Source organism: Lampetra fluviatilis, chromosome 6, assembly GCF_964198595.1.
Source record: "Lampetra fluviatilis chromosome 6, kcLamFluv1.1, whole genome shotgun sequence".
NCBI lineage: Eukaryota > Metazoa > Chordata > Hyperoartia > Petromyzontiformes > Petromyzontidae > Lampetra > Lampetra fluviatilis.
Window position 1 is genome coordinate 2,511,354 of NC_136280.1, and position 16,432 is coordinate 2,527,785.

Genomic DNA, 16,432 nt, shown 5'->3' on the forward strand with positions numbered 1-16,432 from the left:
GCAGCGCACAGCACACAAGGTGCAGTGCACAGCGCACAATGTGCAGGGCACAGCGCACAATGTGCAGCGCACAGCACACGAGGTGTAGCGCACAGCACACACGTTGCAAGCACAGCACACGGTGCAGCGCACAGGACAAGGTGCAGCGGACAGCACACGATGTAGCAGAGCATAGCGGGCATCACAGTCGCATGACACGGCACACATCACGTGGCACACGTCACACAGAGCGCGCAACCCTGGAACTGCAAACGCAATTCCCTTACAGCCACAGCAAAGCATTCATCTCGCGCTGCCGTTAATCATGAGCGTTGAGGCTGAGCTGCGATTTTGCCGGCGCCGCGGATTAATTACCTCGGGGGGGGGGGGGGGGGCTATGCCGCATCAACCTCCGGAGCGAGAGACGCTCCATTCGGCCAGTGGTGCGGCCGTGGAGCCCCCCCCTCCCCCGACCAGGTGGCTCAGCGACCGATCAAATCGGAAGGTCGCGAGTTCAAATCGTGGGCCGCGGCGTTGACTCGGCACGCCAGCGCTCGCCGGGGATGTCGATGCAACGAGTCTACAGCTTTGTGGAGAAGCGGTCAGGAGTTGGTCGTCCGATGGACAGACTCGGCACCCGCCATGGGAATGTGGGATTTCCGTCACTGGCTCTGCAGGGCTGAGAAGCGGGAGCAGAGCACCCGTAGCCTCAATGGTCATTTGAGCAGAAAATCGCTTTGACTTCATTTATTTTATTTTACAATAATTTATGAGCGCTACCCGAGATTAGCAAAGCCGCTAGTCAGCTGCCCCGGCAGCACTCTCCCATTCACCAGGCAGAGACTCGAAGCCAGGCACCCAGGAGTGCTGGCACAGTGTCTCTTTAAAGCAGTATCAGCCTCGATTTAAAGCTTTCGTGACTGCAGGGATTCATTTTCTTGGTTCTTTCGGTAAAGTCACGTAGAAGGAAAATAATAAAATAATAACAATAAAACATAATAAAATAATTTTCACGACGTTTCGGCCACAACGCAAGCAGCCGTCTTCAGGTGGAGAACAGGTCTGTCAGACTCTGTCTACTTGACAGACCTGTTCTCCACCTGAAGATGGCTGCTTGCGTTGTGGCCGAAACGTCGTGAGAATTATTTTATTATGTTTTATTGTTATTATTGTATTATTTTCCATCTACGTGACTTTACCGAAAGAACCAAGAAGACAGTATCAGCCTCTCGAACCACCACGATTTCAGTGCACGGGACATCTGCCTTTGGCCACCGAGTCTCATGTGGCGCCCACTCAGCGACCAGGAAGGTTTGGTGTCTGAGAAGGGATGTGTCTGGCTTTAGACTCGCTGATCTTATCTCACGTACTGTACATTGGAAGCGAGACCAGTTGTAGGAACTAAGTTAGTGGACTTGTCCACCTAATCTTTACACAACGATAAAAATACCACAATCGTGGAAGGATGCCTAAATCATCCATCGATTAGAAAAGGGTGAGGGAATTCATTAGAAGCCATGCAGATACATTGGTGTCTCACCAGTATTGACGAAAATTGTTCATCAAGATCACTGGTAACGGAATAATAAAAATGTAAAGGCCAACCAATCAGGCGAGCCAGCCAGATGATGATAACATTGAGAGTCACGTGACCAACATTTAAAGCCTTCTAAGGGGCTTATTCTAGCCATGTGTTCAGCCAAACGCTAATCTTTCATATTTCATCCGACAGTTTAATAAGTGGACGCACGTTATTTCCCAACAATATCGTAAAGACGCTGGACTGTGTCGGAAGCAGCGGTAGAAATCTCCACATTCACACGGAGCAGATCGGTCTCTTTGTCGGACGACCTCCGCTTGTACGCTTCCCACAAAACGGTGTTTGTTTTATCCACCCCATGAAGACGATGGGCCGAGTCGACATCCAAGATCTCGCTTTCCTCCCGTGGCGAGTCTAGCTGCTCGAACCGTAGCGCCACGTTGCATCGGTAAACGGCTTCTTCGGAGGATCTCGACATCTTCTGCCGAAGACGTTCCTCGCCAACACGCGGTAGGAGTCGTAACGTGCGCCACCGTACCGCAAGGCCACGGCAGATCCCCCCGGGGAAGAAACAAAATAAACGAGAGGCCCTTTAAGGGACAACGCTGGATTGCGTTTTAATACAACGAATATAACTCAAGTGGCACTGTCGGTTTATTCCAGCGGTCAGAGAAAAATTCCTAATTGCTCATGGGCGATGCACGCGCCCGCGCATCCGCGGGACGTGTCCGCCTGCCCGAACGCCGCGGCAGATTTCTACCGCGGAGAAGCGACGGGAGAAAGAGAAACGGGTCGAGAGAAACGCACAGAGTTTGAGAACGAATGGAGGGAGGAGTTTGTAACGGCGTCGTTGAGTTGGGAGACGCCGTTAGATGGTTTCCGAGGCTGCCAGGTGGGATTCCATGCTGCACCTCGCGCGAAAGTGGTGTGCCTCTGGGCACCAATCGACGGATTGGAAGGAGGAATCGCAAACTTCACTGAAATGCGTCGAAGCGTGCACAAGTGCAAGTGCATGCTGGGAATTACGCTGAGAGACGGACAGAGGAATACGTGGATTAGAGGACACGCAGAAGCTAAATAAGTAGTAAAAAATTCCACATCCCCATGGCAGTGAGCAGTCATTCAATATGATAACTACTGATGACTTCCCACAAAATAGCCCTCGTTTTAGTGGCGTCAGAGGGAGGATGATAATGATGACGACGATGGACGATGATGTTTGATGGATGGACGGTGATTGTGGGTTGGATGATGCTGATGGATGATGCCGAGAGATGATCGATGATGATGGATGATAGATGATGGCTGATACTGATAGATGCCTTTAGATGGATGATGATGTATTATATTTATAGGTGGACACAGATTATTGATGATGGATGACAATGATGGACGATGAGACAATTGAAGATGATGTACGATAATCATGATGATCTCTGACTGGGTGGAAACCCTGACATGGGTTTGAACTCATGTCCTTCTGAGTAAATGAGTGATTTGCACGCCGATCAATATGCCTTCTTTTAATGATGCTTCAATCTCTCACGTCAGTCCGAGTACAAAAAAAAACCCCCACCACCCAACGCATTCATCGATGAAAACGTGCGTGGCGTTAACATGACAACATAAATAAACAGGCGGATATTTGAGGCCCGTGGCCCTTCTTCAATAGCTTCCAGGCCAGCTCGAGAACACACCCACGGTACGCAGCAGCAGCAGCGCCACGCGTGGAGAGAGAGAGAGAGGGAGAGCGCCAAGCCACCGTACTCCTCGACGAATGTTCCCACTCGCCGAGCCAAGCGAGCGAGACGCGAGACTCATTACGCGCATCGAGACTCGCCCGTCAGGCCCGCGGCGAGACCGGCGTCAGCATCCGGTGCGGTCGTCGACGCCAACAAAAAAAAGAAAATATCGGTTCGCGCCTGCCCACGCCCGCGCGCAAACGGCTTGATCGAGCGTTCCCAAATTGCTTTAGAAGATCAAAAATAATGCAGGGGGGGGGGGGGAGGTGTTTTTTTTTCTTCTTCTAGCGCCTGCTAACGCCTCCAGGCCATTTAGGCTCAAACGGGGGGTGGGAGCGGTGGGGCGGAATGCGCGCGCTGGGGCGATCGGTCGAACCGTGACCGGTTCGTTGGCCCACGAGTACAAGGGGGATGGATGCGTTGGTCCCACCTGGAGTGGCGACTGCTGCCAGTGTCCGCCACGGGCTGCGTCCATCGCCAGCAGAGAACATTGCAGACGGCTTCGCGTTGCTTCTCCCTGTGTTATAGCCGCACCTCATATTTATTTTCATATTCTGCAGATGTTTTTTTAACATTTTGAGGTGGGTTCAACCCCCCCCCCCCCAATAATATGCTTCATGAAACCTATTTAAGGATATTTGTTTTTAATAAACGGCTATCACAGGCAGGGACCTTGCTTACGGACACATTTGTGATGGAGACTTAAAATCCTTCAAGAAAATAATCGCGACTATTTGCCACCCTGGCTCGTACCGAATCGCCAGAGACAGGCAGAGACACTCACCAGGGATAGACAAACAGACTCACCAACTGGACATCTGTGATAAAGAGCTTTGTAGCTCATCGGACTCCTCCAGTATAAATGCATATTCTGATTTCGCCAGATTCACCAGAGGCACACGAGCGGGATGGAGGATGGCCGTGGACGGTGCTGCCAGTGCGCGCCAATCCTCTCGGCGGGACTCTCACCGAACGAGTGAAATGCGAGGCGACTGTCAAAAGGCTTCACGCTTGGATTTGTCAAGGGTGGGCCCCAGCCCCAAAGGGGCCCCCAGCGACGAGCCCACCACCGTCACTTCTCCCTCCCGCCGGGTAACCGCCGAGCTGGGCAGTCATTCCGCAGCGACGTGGCGGGAAGGGCGAGAGGCCCCCGTTTAGCTGACACGCAAATTTGTTTTCACGATGCGGAAAGGTCTCGCACGCTACACGCGAGCGAGTCACCTGGTGAACAATGGACAGAAAGACGTAAGAGTCCCTGCCGTATAGCCTGGAACAGACGTTTGGAGGCAAGTGCTGTTCGCGAGCACCTTTGAAGGCCGGCATGGCACACGAGGAGATCGGGGTTAGACAGCACCATGCCTGACCGCCTTTGTCTCCCCAGTGGCAATGTTCACACATGGCACCAGGTACTCGTCTGAGGCCGAGTTGACCTTGGGGAGGCCCAGGACCGACTCAGATAATCGTCACCGGTATTGGTGGCCGTGAGTGGCGATCGAACTCGGGTGGCCGGGTTCGTAGCGCAGCGCGCCAACCGTTGTACTACCGCTCCCCACAGTGGATAGCACACACACATGGGCACCACGTGGTGGGACTGCGAACTGGACAGCAAACACCGGACAGGAGCGCAGAGGTTAAATGGTGACGTCTGCGTGCCTCATGATGCTGCCGCCGCGGTCTAACGCTCAGCGCACTGGACTTGCAATCCAGGGTTCGCCGGTTTGATTCCACCTTCCCGCTGCCTCTGTCCAGCCCGCAGCACGGGACGGGTACACGAGAGCAAAGTCTCTGGATGGGTTCGTGCGCGGTGCGGTAAAGTGTTGAGTACTCCCACTTCTTCAAAGACGTTTGGCCACCATGGACTAGTCGGCCAAAAAAAACAAAAAGGGGGCGACCCCCTTTCCTCCAACAGTGTCGTGAGCGAGCAATTGCAGGCCTGCGCCTTCACCATATTTAGTTTTTTTTTACAAATTGGATGCCGATGCCATGTGGCTGTCAGTCAGAGGTACGGATGAGACGCTCCACGGCAAGCTCGACAATTGAACAGTCTTGTTTAAAACCGGACAATGCCCCCGCCCCCCCCCCCCTACATGCCATGCCAAGGGGGCACTTAAGAGTTCTTTGATTGGGCCCCAACATGAAGCCGTTGCGCATTAAAGCTTCATAAGCACGTCGTGGCAGCGGCCGCCGTGATTGATGGGCGCGTTCATCGCTCCGACAAAGCGGGTCGAATCGGCTCTCAGTCGTCACATTCGGGATTTTAGATTCCCATTTATTTATTTATTATTTGCCCACGTGGTGTGCGCCCCCCCTCCCTTCCATATTTATTTCGCTGCGCTAGCTGCAGCACGGGAGGGAGCTTTGTTTATTGATTCGGTGGCGGGAAGAGTGCGAGATGGCAGCAGCAGAAGCAGCCCTCGAGCCGCTGAGTGCATCACCCACCCACCCACCCCCACCAACCCACCCCTACCAACCCCACCACCCACCCACCCCACCACCCACCCCCACCAATGCACCACCACCCACCCACCCCACTACGCACCCACGCCACCACCCACCCACCCACCCCACCACCCACCACCACCCACCCACCCCAACCAACCCACCCACCACCACCAACCCCACCACCCACCCCCACCAATCCACCACCACCCACCCACCCCACTACGCACCCACGCCACCACCCACCCAGCCACCCCACCACCCACCACCACCCACCCACCACCACCCACCCATCCCAACCAACCCACCCACCCACCACCACCCACGCCACCACCCACCACCACGCACCCACCCCACCACCCACTAACCCACCCACCCCCACCAACCCCACCACCCACCCACTCACCCACCACCCACCCACCCACCCCAACCAACCCACCCACCCCCACCACCCACCAATCCACCCCCACCCACCCACCTTGTTCATGTGAATTGGCGTCTGCCGGCCGAGAGAAGGGTCTCATTCCGTAGCCGCCCCACGCCGGAGCCACACCCCCCCCCACTGCCCTCTGCGCCATCCGCAGAACGCATCGCTCGACATTTATTGCCAAACCGCCGCCGTCGCCGCAGGATACGTGCGTGCCTTATTAAGAAGAAAAAAAAACAAGACTGGAACATTGTTTTTTTTTAGTTCTTGTCTCGCCGACACAGAGTTGCGTTGTATATTTGGGAGCTGTCCGAGCGGAGTGCTGAGCTGCGTATATTCATGCGGAAATAATAGTTTTAGAGCTGCGGTTCTTAAACTGTTCGCCGTGCCCACATTAGAGGAGGCAAAAGCCTTTCACGGGATCGGGGGTGGGGGGGAGGCGCAGTCTACAGCATGGATACCGTGCAGGCGAATTTTCGTAATTTTCGTCGGGAAAGTCAGCGCCGGATTGCAGTGACAAGACACACTAATACACGGCACTAAGCGAATGCCTTTTACAGACCACCACGCGTGGAGTAGAGGCGTGTGAACGTGGCGTGATCTGTCTGCCTTCGTGACATGAGTTGTGTTTCTCAGGCTAATAGCAGGGGGGGGGGGTAGGGAGCAAGGTACGAATACTGAACTTTTTTCGCAACGTACGTAACCAACCATGCTAATCGGAGGTGTGGGGGAAGGACAACCTTAACACAAGAAGAAATGGGCTTTCAATCTAGATTTTAAAGTGCATAGCTCCAGTGACTTTCTAATATCAGAAGGAAGAGTGAGTGGCCTTAACTGGGGGGGGGGGGGGTGGGACTGCGATACCCAAAAGGCCGAGAACCACTGCTTTCAAAGTGACCGTCAGGAGCGTCTGTCGGGAATTTCCATATTTCACCGCGGTGACCTCACACAGGGGGCGGTGGCTGGCGTCCCACGCGGCTCGCCGACATTGGGTCACAACCTTGGCCAGTGCTGGGCCCCACGTCAGACCCGGTAGTTTCCCACCGCGCTGCAGTGACCAAGGAGATGCGCGTGTAGGGTTCTGCGGATCTACGGCTTCGTGTTTTATGAAGTCGGCGTGCCGCGGACGTCGCAAAAAAAAATGCAATCGGTCAGGTTTTTTTGTTGTCAATCACGTCTGTTATCTTTTCCCCACGGGTTGCTTTCTCTCTGATCGCGCTATTTTGGTGTCTTGTCGCAGGATGCAGAATCACTCTTGGATCTCTCGCAGACCAGCGCTGACCCGTTGCGTTAAGAGAACGTGTCCGCAGATGTAATTTGTCAGAACTGCCCCTGATGTCCCCATCAAATTACTTCTTGGTACACACACACACACACTAGGGGTCACCACTCACCCACCCGCCCTGCTGCAGTGAGTAATGTTCATCGCGTGACAGTCGCACAACATTATTTGTAATTCTCTAAAATTAGTTGTTTGTGGTTAATTTTATAATTTGCCAAATTTGGACCATAACGCCGGCACACAATGGCCTCCTACTCTTGCAAATGACGTTCGTGGGATCTTTAACATCCACTGTGAAGCGGATGGCACTAATTGTTTACAATTAATAAACAACCGCAGAATTATTATCCAGGGCGGCCACCAGGTTCTAACCGTGAACCTCTGCAGCGAGCTACGAACGCATTTCACTGGTCTCTGGAGGACGCCAGCATGATGGAACTGGTGCCACGGAGGCGTGAGACCTCGCCGGTCTGCGGCCTGGCTTAAACAAGGAGTGTTATTGATCGATGCGGTGATGCAAGCTCATAAAGCATTCCCTTCCTTCAGGAGTTGAAAACGAATTTCTTTAGAACTGATTTTCGTGTTTAGTTTGTTGTCCTTTCCACGCACCTCCGATTAACACGGTTGGCTACGTATGGTGCGATAGAAGTTCAACATACATAAATACGTATTGCTTCTATTAAGCCCTTTTGGTAGCATCCCCCAATCTGCGATCGCCGATGTCAACGTCTCAAGACTCTTGCAGCTCACGTTGCGGGCAGCCAAGCTGTTCACCATATCGGCAGAAGGCGGTAAGAAATACAGCGCTCCCCTCTAGCCAATCCGTTGAAAATGGTCCCCCATGGACAGAATGCACACCTCATGGCACCCCGAGCTATATTCTTGAAGACACAGCAACTGGCATCGCTGTGAAAAAACGTCAACATAAAAACGGCCTTCCTCGTTCAACCAACCTGCAGGTTACAATGACTGTATTCTACGTTAACGGACAAACAGGTGAAGTTGTTTTGTTAAGTTTTCACGGCAAGAAAACATTTTGGTTTAGTGTTCTTCGGGGGTCTTGGATTGATCGCGCGCTGTACACAAAAAGCACACGGATCACTTGGTTTTGCAATAAATAAACCAGAAAAAATAACCAGAGCATCCTCAAGCATCTGAAAATAAGGGGTGCAGTACTGTCCAACTCCTTTACTGAGCATGGCCACAGGGTGATTGTGGAGGAAAGCTGAGGTTCGCCGCTGTTGTTTTCGTTGTTGCTATCGAAGGCCATGACGAGGTGAATAACCGAGATTTGAGCTTTTGTGACTGCAGGAATCCATACTCTTTGGTTCTTTCGGTAAAGTCACGTAGGTATAAAATAAATTAAATCACGACGTTTCGATTGCAACACAAGCAATCATCATCAGGTGGGAAAACCACAGCAATAATTTTTTTTCTTTTCTCTCCCACTTCAGCAAAAAAAAATGTTCTTGCTGTGGCTTTCCCACCTGATGATGATTGCTTGTGTTGCAATCGAAACGTCGTGATTTATTTTATTTTATACCTACGTGGCTTTACCGAAAGAACCAAGAAGAGTATGAGCTTAATAACAACAATTATTTTTATTTACAGCCCCTTCTGAAGTGACGTTGTTTTAGCGCATTGCGCTATAAAGCCTGCGATCCCGACTTCAATTCTCAGCCCGTCGTTATGTCAGTGCTTGTGTGGTATCTGTAGCGGTCCAGCCTCCTTCCCCAACCAGCACAGTGAAGTATGGAAGGAATAAACACAGCAATGCCATTTATTCATCGTCGTCGTCGTCTTCATCATCAATCAATCAATGCTAATATATCCACTGCTGAATGCTCTCATCATCATGCTTCTCTCTCTCGCTTGATCTATGAAGAGAGATGCAGCGGTCCATTCGGCTTGTGCACACGAATTGCTCTCCTAGATTCCCAAATGGATTCCTCCCTCATCTTGTGACACGCAGCCGATAGCGGCAATAAAAATAAATTAATTGGGGGAGGGGGGGTGCAGGGGGAGAGACGAGGGAGCAGGAGAACGAGGCTTTGTTCGTGCCACATTTTAAACAGATGACAATGTGTGTGGCTGGTAGTGTAATGGCACCGGGGTAATGCTCAGGGCCCACGATTGCCATGGATACCCCCTGGATGGTCTCTCGGGTGCCCAAATAACAAGGACAAAGATCCCCCGTATAGCCTTAACAGGCTTTGTTGGGGCAAGTGCTGTTAGCGAGCGCACACGCAGCAAGCACCACCACCACCTGTGCGATTAGTGTGGCGCATGAAACAAAAATACAAGGAACGTATCAAAAGGCACGATTTGGTTGTGAAGAGAACCAGCGGGGCCGTTGTCATTTGGGTTGATTGGACAGCTGTACGACGCCTCTTCATCATCATTGTCATCATCATCATCATCAGCTGCGATCAATCAATCGCCGGGATGAGTCTCCTCAATTCGCCGCCATCGTCTCAACCATTTGCTGCGTCGCTGCAATCCGCCGCATGCAGCGACCCCCCCCCACAACCCCCTCCAATGTCCACGACTCCCTTCGTCTTTCCCAGTTATCGACGACTCTCGCGATGTGAAGTCGACGACTCTCGCGATGTGAAATCGACGACCGTAAATTGCCACGACCCTAACAAGTGGCCGGTTCCGTTTTATAGGCGACGGCCGCCGACTCCGACGGGGATGTTTTGCCGTCGAGCGGCAGGCCGCCGACTCGCTCTCTCTCTCTCTCGCGCGACGAGGTTTTGGGGGGGGGCATCCATTTAGTCGGTCCGCAGCAATCTGTCAAAACTTGACACCCCCCCCCCAATCTCCGTGTACGCACGCGGACTTTTTACACCCCCCCCCCACCACTTGCGTACGTACGCTTGACGCACCCCCCCCCCCCCCCGCAGAATCCTATTGAACGGCCGATATTGAATCCACGCAGAAACGATCAAGGATTCATAATATTCACGTGTTGAAGCAAACAGATCGTCCACCGCCGGACTATCGAACTCATTTCAAGGCCAATGTCGACACATTATTATAGAAGCTTCACCCCCCCCCCTGTTTCCTATGCGTACATTGTCAGTAGACCTCCCCCCATACGCAAGCGTACGCATTTGGGTTACCCCCCCTCCATGCGTATGCACTAAATGGATGTCCCCTTTCCTCGCGAGTACCGTGACCGGGGTTCGCTCCAGAAGAGCGCCCCCCCCCCCACTCCTCCCTCCCTCCCCCATCGACTGAATTGCAATGAAATCGACAGCGGGATCGACCAAACGGCGGCCATTTAATTTAACGATCACGACGTTGATTGATACAGCGCCTCGGTTGCAGGCTTGGTCCCAGATGTCTTGTGACCGCCCCCCCCCCCCCAATTGACTCCTATTTTTTTCCTTTGCTTATTCATTTCCAATTTTAAATAAACCTTATTTAAAAATTATTACGTTTTAGAGAATTCAATTGTGGGGGGGGGGGGGGGGTTAACAAGACATCTGGACCACTCTGTACAATGCACTGCTGGATGAGGGCCTATAGCCCTATACCCATACCGCGTCGGCCACGCGCGTTGTTTGACCACACTTCACGGTGGTCAGTGTGGAGTGGTGAAGGGGGGAGGGGGGGTGCGACTCAGGTCACCGGGTTCATAGGGCAGTGCGCTGGCTCCTACCCAATCGCTCCTAATTTAGGTGCTCAAGTCAAGTGAGGTTGATTTGGTGTAACCAGTTTGGAACGTAAGGGAGCAGGGCTGAGTCTGATTGGCACGAGTGACCTCGCCCATCGCAGTGACACAGAATAAAGTGCAGTAACGGCAATTAAACAAATATAAATCAGGACAAAAACAACTGTGGTGTACGTCTGATGGTGCGAGATATAAGGCCACTCTGTTTGCGAGCCCCGGGGTTCAGCCGTCCGTGATTCAAACCGGCTTCTCAAGTGAAGCCCATTGATGGTTTCTTCCCAGTCACCGATGACTACGCACGAAGAAAGCCAATCGCATAAAATAAAATCGTCGAGGAGATAAATAATAAAAATGTATAAATAAGCATTCATATCCGTCTCGGCAATACCAATTCTTTGTACTAATTACTGACAAAGCCCCATCGGCCCCACGGCCTTCTGGGAGGGCACAATTTAAGAAGCATTGATTCAGCAAAACCCCTGAACTGGTTTCGATCCGCAGTGTTTCATCAGCAGGGCCAGGTTGCTCCTATCAATGCCGGTGAACTGCCAGATATTATAGGCAAAGACTGGATTTCAGATGTGGGTCCTAGTTTGACGCACAATTATATATTTCACAACACAAAATGATGACTAGCGTCGTCATAGTTATGGAAAACATGGACAATACACTAGATATGGAGGCACAGTATCTCCGTCGTAAATCTGTGTAAAAATACTTTAAGATTTTGTGTGGAGGGAGAGACATGGGAATGAGGCTAATTGTCTGCTTATCTGTTTCATCACATTACATGTTTGAATGTACACCCTAACTTGGATAAATTCCATTTGCTCTAAATTAAAAATTCTAAATGTATTTGGCTCGCAGCTGATGGGTTCTTTATTCAGGGCATATGAAAGGACAATGCATTGGATATTGAGGGGACTTTCATAAGTTGTCACGGGACTGTATTCTTCTCCGATACAAAGGGGGTGCGCGCTGCTAGCTGCGAGCGTTCCGAGTGGGGTGTTCTTCATCATCATCACGTGACTCCAACATTGTATTACACTCGGCGACGCGATCGCGAGACGGGCGCAGAGGAGGGGTGCGAGACTGCGACTGCGTCGTGCCCTCTCGCCCGAGAGCCATCACACAACAATCTAGCCCATCACAGCCTCTAGCCCTCAGCACCCACCCTCGTGCCCATCACCCCATCGAGACCATCACGAACTCTACCCCATTAGCCCATCACATCCTCTAGAGTCTAGACCATCACACCATAGCCCGAGAGGCATTACACCCAGGATCGAACCGATCACGTCTTCTATCCCGCGAGACATTACACACACACACCACTAACCCCTATTTCGTGATGCATCAAAGATCCCCCGTATAGTATTTAACAGGCTGTTGGGGCAAGTGCTGTTGGCGAGCACCTACGACTGCCGGAACGGTCCACGAGGGGGTGGGGTGGACCAACACCACGCCCGACCGCCTTTGTCCCCCCCCCCAACCCGCCATTTGAGACTGAGTCGACCTGGCGGCGGGGCCCAGCCCAGGGCCGGTTCATAGAATCGTCACTGGTGTCGGCCCCGAACGGCAATCGAATTCGGATCGCCGGGTTCGTAGCGCAGCGCGCTAACCGCGACACCTGCACTCCGCTCCCCCGTGATGGACACGCGCGCGCGTGTCCACTTCGTGCCGTGCGTGTGTGCAGCACCTCCGCGTAGCGGGATGCGTTCTCCCCACGCAGGCATTCTTCTTACAGCGTCCATCTACATCTCCCGAACACCAGGCATCGCGTTAACTTAACCCTCCCGGTGCCACGAAAGCCATCGCCTCCCTCTCTGTCCGTTTGCACAGCGAGCGATGAACGTCACGAGCGATGCGTGCGCTAAATAAACAATTGCCGCGGTGCTTCGGGAGGCTTCTGTTAGATGTAACAATGGAGCGACTCACCCGCCACGCAGCGCAGAGGTTACATAAATATCCATATATACAAGGACAGAGGCACCCAGATAATATAGAGTCTTGAATTCTCTAAGCGCGGCCGTCTTTGTCTCCCTATTGTTTGCGTGGTTCTTTTTTCTCCCGACACCGAACCGGGTGCTCTGTGCGAGGCGGTCTGAATGGACCCACGGTTTAGCACAGATTCAGATAATCCCAATCGCGACACTGATGTTAGCCGTGGCTGGGAATGCAGCGCGGTGCGCGCGAATCACCCACTCCACACACACACAACAAGACACAATCAGCCATGATCATCCACTGCTGGACGAAGGCCTCCGCAAGCCGTCGCCATCTCTCACGGTCTTGCGATTCAACTATAATAAGGAATTATTTTTAACGAGTTTAAACATGCAATACCTTTGATTTGTGTTTGTTTACATCTGCATGTGTATGTATGAACACCAGGCATCACCCCACGCAAATAACAATCGACTGCCAGGGGTGTGTGTTTGTGCGTGGGTTACAAAAACCAGCGCTGGCAGAGAGAGCGCGCAGGACCCGATGGTTTCCGCTGCCTTGGAGACAGAGAAACGAGGTCGGGAATGGATACGACGAGGAGGGAGGGGGGGGGAGGCAGATGAATGAATCCCTTACCGCTCGCTCCATGAGCTCCGAGGACGGCTACGCAGCCCGACAGAAGCAGCAGCAGCAGCACCGTGGTCAGGCTGCCATAGCCCCTCGACGGCATCGCGGATTTTGCACAGCGGAGCGCGGCGAGATGACAGAGGAAGATCACCGAAGGCACCACCACCACCTCCTCCTCCTTTGCCTGCCCTGCGCCGTGTGCGCGAACGCTGCTGCTGCGGTGGTGGTGGTTGGTGGTCTCTCTCTCGGTGCGTGCGTTGTCTGTACGTGTCTGTGCGCGTGTGTGTCGCTACAGCATAATTCGCTGTTCTGATACCCAAGGGAAAAAAATGTATCTGCAAATGGGAGGAAAAAAAATCCTCGCGAGAGATGTGATTGTGTACGATCGAGAATTTTTTACGTGTATCTCGATAACAATAAATAAATCAAAACACGACGGTAGTGTTTTTTTAAAATGTTTAATCAACGCTCAAATTTTTTTTGTAATTGTGTCTGATATTTATTTAAACAATTATGGTGTTAAAAAAAATAAGCTCACAATTATAATAAGGAAACACGCGTACGCGCGCAATAGCCGGACTGATAGCCCAAACGACTGGATGTGAATAAATGAAGGCTCTTCTGGAACTGACTTAGCCTATATTTCGCTCGTACGCTTCCCGAGAAAGGCAGCGTGAAGCTCCCACTGCCTGTACAGCAGTCAAGCGACTACGCCAGAATCATCAGCAGCAGCAGCATCAGCAGCAGCAGCGTTACTCGCTTGCTGAAGCCCCATTGGCTGAGCGCCGCGCGGGAACGCGGGTTCATCCCATCGCTCCACATTCAAATGAAAACCAGCCACCCGGTGATGCTACTGCTGCCGCTGTTGTTTGCTTTGGCGGTGGTGCAAAGACACAAATGGCAACAACGCAACTCGACACATTGGCCAACAACACTCCTGTGGCCTTCAAAGGCAAAAAAATAATAATTACTAGGTGACGTTTCTAACAAGCTTCATTTATTAGGTATACCTAATAAATGAAACTTGAAACTATATATAGCCCAGTGAGCCATGCGGGTCTTGAGTCGGGTGCAACCGCAACAAACAAAATATGAACAGAGAACATCTTAAAGCGACGACGCGCAACAGAAACATCCTGGATAAGCCAGCAAATCTTCCAGAAAAAACCACAATGACTCCTCTTCATAGCACACATTCAAATGAGCTCAACTCATCCAGGGATTCGCTCTCATTTGTAACAGGTGATTATCGTTTATTGAAAATGGGGGCGCGGGGAGGGGGGGTAGAGTTCTAATTGTGCTGGTTTTACTCAGAATCCATTCGACACCAAATGGTGGTGATACCACCACGGCGCTGATACAAGGCAAGGTACACTTTGAAGCTAACGCGTGAAGTGTGGAAGGCTCGTCTGTATGTTGAACTTCTTTCGCACAGTACGTAGCCAACCGTGTGAATCGAAGGTGCGGTCACGAGACAGACCCCAGGTGTATATGGGCTGAGATGATTGACACGTGCACCACCTGTGTTCCTCATTGTGCCAAATTGTTGCGTTATCTTCACCCGGCGCTCCGCTCATTGTTCTGAGCGTTGCTCCTCCGCCCAGTAGCGTCCTTCACGCCCCTCCTCCACAGAGGCCGATCTTGATACCGCTGGTACCAGTAATCGGTAAGTCCACTCAGCTCCACATCCTCCTGTGCCGCATCAGTCCATCTCCTTCCTTTCCAGCCCGTCCATTGGCAGTTTAGCCCCATATATTCAGCCACATAGAAACACAGACCCCCCCCTCCCCATATAGCCTTTAAAAGACTGTTGGGCAAAGTTGTTGTTCGCCAACACATACTCTGGAGCCATACGCTGAACCCTGCACATTGATTGCCGATGTGAGTGGGGCAGGCGCCCCCAGGGGGTTGCAGCTGTAGCATAATAACCCAAGCGCATACCCATAGTTGCTATCGCAGCCACACAAATGTGAATGGGTACTTCACGCGGCCTCAAAGCGCACCTGACCTGGCACGGGCGCCATGGTGACTGAGTGGCGCTTGGAGGCGAATGGCGGCTATTGGCATGGCATGGGGCAACCTCGGGCTTTAGGGGTCCCTGTGTCGGCGACGGAGGGACAAGCGGAATGTGGGAGATTAGTCAACTCTCTCACGATGTCAATGCTAAGGCCACCATCCCACTACACCAAGTCACTCCAAGTTGGAGTCCTTGACGATGTCTTTTCCTGAGGTACGCGGTTTAATGTTGATCGAATAGGTGGCGATCTGCAGCAGAAGTATGGAAACCGCCGCGCCCAAGCCCTTGGGAACAAGCGCTTCTCTTCGTGTAACTCAAAAAGTGTATCAACAGTTCACGTTCGTTCAGGGCAGGTGGGAAGGGGTGGAACGGGAGAGTTGGGACAACGTGACCGGCGCTGGTGAATCCCCCTACGCCCGCTCCCCTGTCGGTAGCGAGCCAGAGAGGTAGGGGCCCGGAGGCCTTGGCGGAGGGCGAGCTTGGAAGAGTGCTCGAGTGCGGACGAACGGAAAGTTGTTGAGTTCCACGGGAACTCTCACACATCTTCTTGGTTCTTTCGGTAAAGTCACGTAGAAGGGAAATAATAAAAATAAAACATAATAAAATACAATTCTCACGACATTTCGGCCACAACGTAAGCAGCCGTCCTCAGGTGAAGAACAGGGCTGTCGGAAAGACAGCGTGCGACTTTTCAAATCGCGAAAAATCGCAGCTTTTGCGATTTGCTAATCGCATTGTTTCAAATTGCGCTTT

At 52.2% G+C, this 16,432-nt stretch overlaps 1 protein-coding gene across 3 annotated transcripts in view; it reads right to left on the minus strand.

Annotated features, from left to right (window-relative positions):
* The window catches only part of LOC144933031 (seizure protein 6 homolog), a 74,393-nt gene extending 60,008 nt beyond the window's left edge, over nucleotides 1–14,385 (minus strand). For all 3 annotated transcript variants that reach the window (XM_078857480.1, XM_078857481.1, XM_078857479.1), the window contains exon 1: nucleotides 13,672–14,385. In XM_078857480.1, coding sequence (XP_078713606.1) covers nucleotides 13,672–13,765 — 94 coding nt within the window. In that variant the 5' untranslated portion in view covers nucleotides 13,766–14,385. The remainder of the gene's footprint in view (nucleotides 1–13,671) is intronic.
* Nucleotides 14,386–16,432: the final 2,047 nt, after the last annotated feature.